The following is an 8,673-nucleotide window of genomic DNA, read 5'->3' as shown; positions in this document are numbered from 1 at the left end:
AACGGTTTGATGCGTTGGAAACTAGACTCGTAGACCTTCGATTTCATTTCTCGCGGAGACCATAACTCTTAATAGATTGAGAGAAAAAGTCCGGGACATTTGACTCAAATTTCAGATAAATCTTTAAAAAGGAATTTACGGTAACTTTCGCCAACTTTTATTTTGTCACTTACCTAACTTCAAAACTTGAGATACCACACTTGAACACTTAAAATATCACATAACACATCATTTTTAATTATTACTCACCCTCCTTGTCTTTCCATGAAGATACGAGTTAATTTAGACGTTTTGAAAAGTCGGGGTGTTACATTTTAACTTCAATTTTTTTTCATTTTAATCATATACATTAAGAACATAACATTAAGCTCGCCAAGAGATAAAATCAATAATAAAAGATGATTAAAATACTATACGTGAAACATAAAATAACTAGAATATAAATGTTCTTTTTAAAACATCAATTAAATTTCTTTAGATTATCCAGAAGGTTCAATAAAAAGTTAAAAGAGTTTGAAAGTAAAATTGTAATCATATATATAATCACTTTCACTGATCAACTTATATTGCAAGTGATACACACACTTTGTAGAATATATCTATCAAAAATATGATTGCGTCATAAGGATCTTCAAACAAGAGATTATGCATTAATAGTGTCACACGAGCTAACCTTTACGATTATATCATATATAGGTCCGAATGTTCTGTTTTATAAACATTTTCATCTTTGCTTTAGATTTTAATTGATGTGAGTAATTCAAATACTTTTTGTAAAAATAATAATTTAATTCTTAATATTAAAATTCAATAATCCTTAGAAATTTAAAATTATGGCATCAATTTATATTATTAGAAAAAAAACAAACAGAAAAGACATGGGTTTGTTTTTCCTCCTTTCCTAGATTAGTGTCATTTGAAATGACGGAAAGCTCCCTCGAGGATATAACCAGATGAGGGACAATTAACGTCAGAATACAATAAATAAAATAATAGTACTAATAAGATTGACAGTACATCATAACAAGGAAAGTCAGAACATCAATTCCGTTTTCCAATCGCCAATCGGAATTAGGGTTTATTTCAGTTCAACCAAATACTAATTCGAAGACGAAGCCTTTGGTCAATTGCTAAACCCTAATTCCTAAGTTTGAATTCCTGACGACTTTGGTGCTTTCACGGATTCCAAAATTAACTCGATCTCTCTGTTTCAGCGAGTAAGCTCCTTTTCCCTATTTCCTAATTTTGTTCAAATACTCAGATCAACATGTTTCATTCATGAGGGAAATGACTAGAGGTTTGATTCTGCTTTTAATGTATTGATTTTGAGGGTAGCGCCTACTCTCGGTGGTACTCGCAGTTCGATTCTTCTGGTAACTTGGGCACTACTGTGATTGCTATGCTCAAAACTTGGTCTTGTTGCATTTCTCAACTAACTTTCTAAAAATGTTGAGCTTGGCCTCATAGTCTGCTATTTCTTGACAGACACAATGAATCTCTAAAAATGTAATAGTGGGACTGTAGCTAATTGAAGTTTCTGAGTATGAGATTTTGCTGAATGAGTAATCATACAATTGCTGTTAGCTGTAAAAAAGGAAAGCAGAAAGAACAGAGTGTAAATGAAAATCAATTTCTTGCATTGCATGGTGAAAGAAGCCTACTGTTGTTAGTTGTTTAGTGGGGTCTCCATTTTTGCATGTTTAGATAAGATGCATATTTCAAGCTTAGGATAAAATATTTTATCATGTACTTCTGCTGCTTAGGGGATGTGGTATCTACTTGTTAAAAATGAAAAAAATAGACTTACTAGACTTTTCCTATCGGAAACTATGTTATCGTTAGTTTTGTATAAAAGTTTGATGTCTTGGTGTTTGCAATTCCTGTTGTCATTGTCTACTAAAGACAAGTAGTTTTTTCTCTTATTTTCTCCTCTTTTTGGGATCCCCATTAACAATCTGATTAAACATTATGTATCACTTCCTTTTTTCATCTATTTCTTCTGCCTTGTCATCACAGATGTGGACATCATTGCTTAAGTACGACTTGCCTCCTTACTTACCTAAAAGTGAAAGAACCTTCTACATCTTGTGAAAGCATAGTGCTGAACATTGAGTAACTTTTTGCCTACTTCATTTCTTAATAGATTTTGTTTTCTTAGTTTTATTTCATTCCATGTCCTTTTGGAAGTATCTGTGCATGTCCACTCTAAGACTTGCCAACCCTCCTGGAAGGTGGAGCTTTAGAAATTGAAAATATGAGTGTATCTCTGTGTGAACCCACATTCTGAATTTTCTATTAAGTTCACCCAAAAATGTTGTAATTTTGTTCTGGATATAGCTTTGTTTTGGCACATTCTTTTTTCCGATGCTTCATATTTTGGTTTTGTTAGACCAGGAGAGCTTATGCAAAATGAGGGCATCAGGTAGCTTATTTTTGGACCAGGTAAAAAAAAGGTTGATGAGCTCTTTTTTTTGAGAAGGTAAACATGTATATATTAGACAAAAAACAATACATGAGTTGTACTGGAACAATATATACAAGTGAGCAAAAGAGAGCAAAACCATTCTACTGTTTTGACAGGAACGTAATGTGTGTATCCTCAGGGTGTTTCTAGTTTCACCAAAAACATAAGAGCTTAATGCAGTTAAGTTTAATTTTCTGCACTCTGTGGCTGCTGTTCTCAAAGCATCTAGAGTTCCTTCCTTTCCAAATTGTCCACCAAATGTGCAAGCAGTGACCATCCTCCATCTTTTAATACTTCCTTGTTCTTTGTGGTGGTCTCAATATTACTCTTTACATCTTGTAGTTTCTGCTTATACTATCCATTCTGTTTTAGTTCCAGTGCTGTACTCTGACCGTTGCCTAGAAAGATATGGACCTATTCTAACCTATTGATATTTTCCAGGAGATAATGCTGTACTCACATACTTGTTACTAATTAATGGATCCTGATAACAAGAGATTTGGAAGAGGTAAGACCCTTATAATGTTTTGCTTTTTCCCTTTGAAACAGAACTAGTAAACTACAGTCCTTTTGCATGGTTCCCTATAGAAGCTAGTTATATGCATAACTAGCTTCTGTTTTACAGTAAAATGAATTTCATTTCATCAGGTTTTTGCTCAAATGTGCAGCTGGCTGATTTATTTTCCCTTGCAATCCTTGTTTTGTGGCAGTTATCTCTTTCAGGATGTAAAAGTCATCTTTTACTGCCTTCTCATTTTTGTGTGGTTTCTGCATCCAAAGGATTCATGGTTCATTTTGGAGAAAAGAAAAGGACTATTGATGCTATGTTATATCTCTGGGGCCTTACATGTGGCATAATTGTTTATTATAGAATGGGTTTTTGTAAAAGTTTGTCATCACAAAACAATGTATTCTCAAGCATTTTCCTTCATCACCTGGATGGTGTTAGCTGTCAGATTATAATTCTTTGACTTTTGATCGTTGCGACTATTATAAGCCAAAATTGATTAAATCTTGACAAAGGGAATTGATATTTTGTTCACGTGTGAGGTGTTGTAAAGATTACTGGACTACTGAAGAATATGGGATTTCTTTTACTTGTCTAAAAACAAAAGCTTATGGGTTTTCTCGAAGTGCTTGGATTTATCTCTTGATGTCTCAGATGATGGATTGAAATTCATACTCTGATATGGTGATCTTTTTGATAACCATATCAGAGTTGAGTTTTAATCCATCATCAGACTCTGATATGGTTATCTTTAGAATGCCTGCTATTTTTAATCAAGAGATCTTTAGTTTATAACTGTTTTGGTTTGGTCAAAATGCACAACCAGGGCCCAGAGAACTTACAGGTGCTGTGGATCTTATTAGTCACTTCAAATTGTTGCCTCATCAGGAGTTCTTCTGCAAGAGGTCACTTCCGTTGTCTATTTCAGATACCCACTATCTTCACAATGTGGTCGGGGACACAGAAATTAGGAAAGGGGAAGGGATGCAGTTGGATCAGCTTATACAGGATACTTCCTTGTCAAGAGAGACGAGTTCACGCATCCAGCCATTTGACCTAGATGTTCTTGGTGAAGTTTTTCGACTACGTGAAGCGGCTCCAGTGGATCTGCCTCCTGTAAGAAATCTACTGATTGAAACTTAAGTGACAACAATCCATTTTAGTTAAGTGTTTTTTAGGTAATGCTATAACTTCTTCTGTTTTATAGTCTGAGAAAGGCATCCCTACTGTAGCTGGAAAATCCAAAAGTGAGTCGAAAGACAAGGAGAAGAAGCATAAAAAGCACAAAGATAAGGACAAGGAGAAGGACAAAGAGCATAAGAAGCACAAACATCGTCATAAAGATCGAAGTAAAGACAAGGATAAAGACAAAAAGAGAGATAAAAGTGTTCATCATGATTCTGGTGCTGATCTTTCGAAGAAACATCACGAGAAGGTCTGCTACTAGCAAAACCTTGAGACAATTGGTGCAGTATGTTGATTCTTACTAAATATATCATCTGCTTTTTTGGTATGAAGAAGTTCAGATGACTGGTTTAAAGAACAGCTCTTTCAAATTAATTTGCTAATATTGTCTTTTCTTAATAGAACTGTCCAAACTCCAAAGCTGCTGAAATATTTGTCATGTGATAGTAGAACTTTGCTGAACGTTACCCTTCCTTAAATTTCACTGGATCATACAATTCTATCGAGTTTGTTATTCTTTCCTGTTGTCAGTTGCCTTTATTGGATTGCAGGGAGAAAAAGTCAAGGAAATAAAAGTTTACCTTTCTTGAAAAATGCAACCTGGACCCTTTGAAATGCTCTGTTGCTTGACTTTTTAGTTAATAAGGCAAAAGGTTTAGTTTGCTCTATGTTTAGCTTATTAAGGTACTTCGACATCAGCATAAATCTCTTTCTTGCTGCTGTAGCTTTGATACAGCTCAAGCTATCTCTCTCTTCTGACCCATTTGCAGTAACCTGAACTTTGAATTTGTTAATCTCATTTTTTGAGAAGGTAAGGTAAAATTTTACAAATGATACAGCACAACAACTGTGTTAGCTGTTTAATATCAGTAGGGGAATTTCAAAAACAAAAGACAGCCTTAGCTAGCCCCAAACTGATTCTAAAACCTATAGCACTATTTCCACCTCATTTACATATCCCAGTCTACACCTAAAACAAAACAAAAATCTTGTGAATAGAGTTGGCACCATTGTCAAAGCATCTGCCAGCATGTATTAGCACTGAATTAGATGAGACTAGGTTGACGTTGTAAACTTCTATTTGCAAACCTTGGTTTTTTTCCCTTTCCAATGTAAGTTCTTGTTCTATTGATGCTTATCTACCGTCTACTTGAGTTGTTTTTTGAAAATCACCAATTTTTGCTGGAGTTTAGGACTTCAGCCAGAAGCAACAATGGTACTTCACAGTATTGAAAGTGTTGACTGATTATGATATTTTCATTGTTCCCAGAAAAGGAAGCATGATGGAGAGGAGGAACTTAATGATGTTCACAAACACAAGAGAAGCAAGGTAGAACTGAATAATTTTGAATTCATATGTTCCTTTATCTTTGGTATGTTTGCAAACTTTAAAGTGGTGTTTGAACAACTTCCTTTTAGTGTTTTCCTTGGAGAAATATTTTTGAGGAAACATTTTTGCGAGAAAGATGTCTGGATAAATGTAGTACCTTTTTTTTTCAAGTTGAAGTTGCGTGTCTTTTGATTTGAATATTTCTATTTTTTTCAAAAAGTAACCCAGAACTTTCTTGTCGGAAACTTTTATGAAGAACTTAACCAAGCAAGTATCCAGAAAGTTTCAAGTTTATTGTTCTGAACAAGTTACATAGGTGATCTTACATTGGTACTTTTATCTTCATCTTTTTCTAACTCTGCCGTATTCACATGCTGAAATATTGCAGCACAAGAGTTCAAAGATTGATGAGATTGGTGCAATAAAGGTAGCAGGCTGAAATATGTGTGTGGTTCTATCATTTGTTTTATCCTCAGACTTTGCAATTGTTGGAGGGACCCTTTACTTAGTATTGTGAAAAATCAGAGGTACAGAAGTTAATGTCACGCTATATCCCATTAATTGAAGAACTTAGTGGCTTGCCCTGTTGCTTTAATCTTATATTTTCCACACTGGTAAGATTGTTCCATTGAGTTCACAGTTTAGTCAGATTGCACCACTCTTTGTGCATATGTGATTTTGCTTTTTATAGTGGTAATTTGTTTTCGTTTTCTGAAATTACCAAGTCAACTAACAAACACATTAACTATCTTTACTGTGTTAAGGGAGCAGCATATGAAGAATCAGGTATACTTTCTGTGCTTCCGTTAGGCATCTAAATTAGTATTTCTCCTCCTTAAAAGCCAGATAAATTTATCTTTAGTATTTATATCTAGATACATGTTCCTTCTTTAAAATGCTAAGTAGTATATCATCTCAATAGATTAAATCTTAAAAACATCAATCGGTCAAAATATGGTTGTGGTAAGAGAAATATTTGACAAGTTGTGGCAGAACTCAACATGCATATTATCCCAATGCCTGACTCTATACTAAGCTGAGGTGTAAAATAATCATATTTGTCTACCTTGCCGTACATGTAAACTAGAGGATAAAAGGTTAAAGTTGGCAAAGGTTAGTTGGAAAGGATTGAAACTTCTTAGCCATATTGGCAATACAAGCAATCAATTCTGTGTGATTCCTTAGCTCTTGGTTTCCAATTATTATAGAATATTCTCTCATATAAGGGTTAAATATACATAAGATTCTTAGTTGTGTCACTAAAAACTTCGATCCACAGAGGATGTTCTTGACCGTGTAAAATGGAGTATATCAACTGACCAAGCATCTGGGTATTTGTATTTTATCCAACTTAAATAATGCTTAGGCAGAATGGCTCTGTGAATTTGCAGTATGATAGTTGTTCCTTTTGGACATATTTGTAGGTGAGTGAGAGAGTGGAAACTGGATGCTCTGTGAAGGAATTGCATGAGCAGATTGTCTAACTTTTTGCTCAAGCACCCTTTTCTTAATTTGTTTTTAATTATATAGAATAGAGGGAAAGGGGATTACAAGGTGGGGAATCGAACCCCCACCAACAAGGTGGAAGTTTAAGTAGCCAACCAACAGGGGCGATGATGGGCTCAAGTACCTGGGTGCATAAAAACATCAATTTGAATATGTCCAAATTTATTGGTAAATCTGTTCACTTTTTGGTTGGTAGAGTTGCCATTTAAAATAAATACTGATGTAGGCCTTGATTAAAAAAAAAACTGATGTAAACAGATTCAGCTTTATTACGAAGTTTCTAGTGTCACTTAATTGAAGTCTGACGGTTTGACCTATTTTTCCTTATTTTTGTATTATTCCTCCCTACTTTTGTTCTCTAGACAAGAAAAGAGAAGAACAGTATCAGAAGGAAAAAGAGAAGAAGGGACAAAAGGGAAAAAGGAAAATAAGGATATCTGAAAATCCATGTTCCCTTATCGAGTATTAGAAGCAGGAACTTGACTTCACAGTATAAACTTGCATTGCATCTCAATGTTAAGAAAACCCTGTATATATTTTACTAATTGTTAAGACTAGTTCTGTGTAACCAGTTGGCAAGTATTTTGCTCCTTCCGAAAAATTGTGTGAGGAAGGATCCCATAAGGAAAAGAATTTGCCTGGCAGTCTGCAGAGCTTTATAATCGCATGGACCGTTTCTTATTTATATGGTCCATGTACTTGCATATGTTTTAGAATTCCTTTTTTGGGATAAAAGAGGAGCGCACTACTTATACTTTATTTCTCCACAAGAATGTTAATGTTGCATCAAAAGTGTTTGTAGCAGCCTAGTATGCACTCCCTTGAGTGCAAATGTAGGTAGTCCTTTGACTGCTAATCTGAAAATCAAATGCCAGCAACTACCATCACATATTTTTCTCTCTTTCTCTCCTCTCCCTGATTGTGTATTTATTTTTAGAACTGGAGCTGTGATAAGAAAAAAACGAAGATGGTAATGTATAATTTGTTTTCAGTTATTGTAGAAAGGCTAAGCAAGACACAACTAGAAGAGTACTTCAGCATATGATATTGAACAATGCACTTCCAACAGAAGATGCACTTATGTTTTCAGATGTCCCTGAAGGGACTCCAAAACTGCACATTTTGGCTTAAGAAAAGCAGCTACCTGCTCAGTTTCTGGAATTTTGTATTTAAGGTGTTGTAGAAAGGTTAAACAAGACACAGTTTGGACAGTGCTTCGACAAGTAAATATTAAATGGTTGGATTTGATAAAGCAGCTTTCTGTTCAGTCTCTGCACCATTCTGAATTTTCACTTTTAACAGGTATCCATAGTGAACATCTGTGTATCTAATCCTAGTGATATTAAAACTTATTTCTCTATATCTGCAACATATGTCAGTTGTTGAATGCTTGTTTCGCTTCCTCTTGAAGCCAGTCTCTGCACCAATCTGAATTTTCACCTTTGAACTGGTATTATTTCCATTTAGAATATATGCCATTTAATGCTGAATGCATGTTTCTATTTGGAAGCATCTATAAATAAATTATCTTTTTGCATGCTACCTAATGACTTTACAGTTGTTATAAGGGTCTAATTTGGGAACCAAGTCTTTGATCTTTTTGTGCCTGGAGTGTGTAATATTTCAATGATAGGTTTTAGCTTCATTTTTGGTGGGTGGTGGGTGGGTGGGTGGGGGTTT

General features: G+C 34.7%; 1 protein-coding gene across 8 annotated transcripts in view; it reads left to right on the top strand.

The window, feature by feature from the left end:
- The first annotated feature begins 997 nt into the window (after positions 1-997).
- LOC102593102 (mediator of RNA polymerase II transcription subunit 19a-like) overlaps positions 998-8,673 on the top strand; it is a 10,056-nt gene continuing 2,380 nt past the window's right edge. Inside the window, exons 1-7 of one of the 8 annotated variants that reach the window (XM_015307330.1) lie at positions 998-1,217; positions 2,395-2,442; positions 2,906-2,972; positions 3,799-4,088; positions 4,180-4,407; positions 5,428-5,487; positions 5,876-5,914. In XM_015307330.1, coding sequence (XP_015162816.1) covers positions 2,942-2,972; positions 3,799-4,088; positions 4,180-4,407; positions 5,428-5,487; positions 5,876-5,914 — 648 coding nt within the window. In that variant the 5' untranslated portion in view covers positions 998-1,217; positions 2,395-2,442; positions 2,906-2,941. Of the gene's footprint in view, positions 1,218-2,016; positions 2,113-2,389; positions 2,480-2,905; positions 2,973-3,798; positions 4,089-4,179; positions 4,408-5,427; positions 5,488-5,875; positions 7,401-7,985; positions 8,296-8,673 lie in introns of those variants that run through there. The other 7 variants (XM_015307327.1, XM_015307328.1, XM_015307329.1 and 4 more) reach the window with 7 other exon arrangements.

The sequence above is a fragment of the Solanum tuberosum genome, unplaced genomic scaffold (genome assembly GCF_000226075.1).
Source record: "Solanum tuberosum cultivar DM 1-3 516 R44 unplaced genomic scaffold, SolTub_3.0 scf00053, whole genome shotgun sequence".
Lineage (NCBI taxonomy): Eukaryota > Viridiplantae > Streptophyta > Magnoliopsida > Solanales > Solanaceae > Solanum > Solanum tuberosum.
This window is presented reverse-complemented; position numbering and strand designations above follow the sequence as displayed.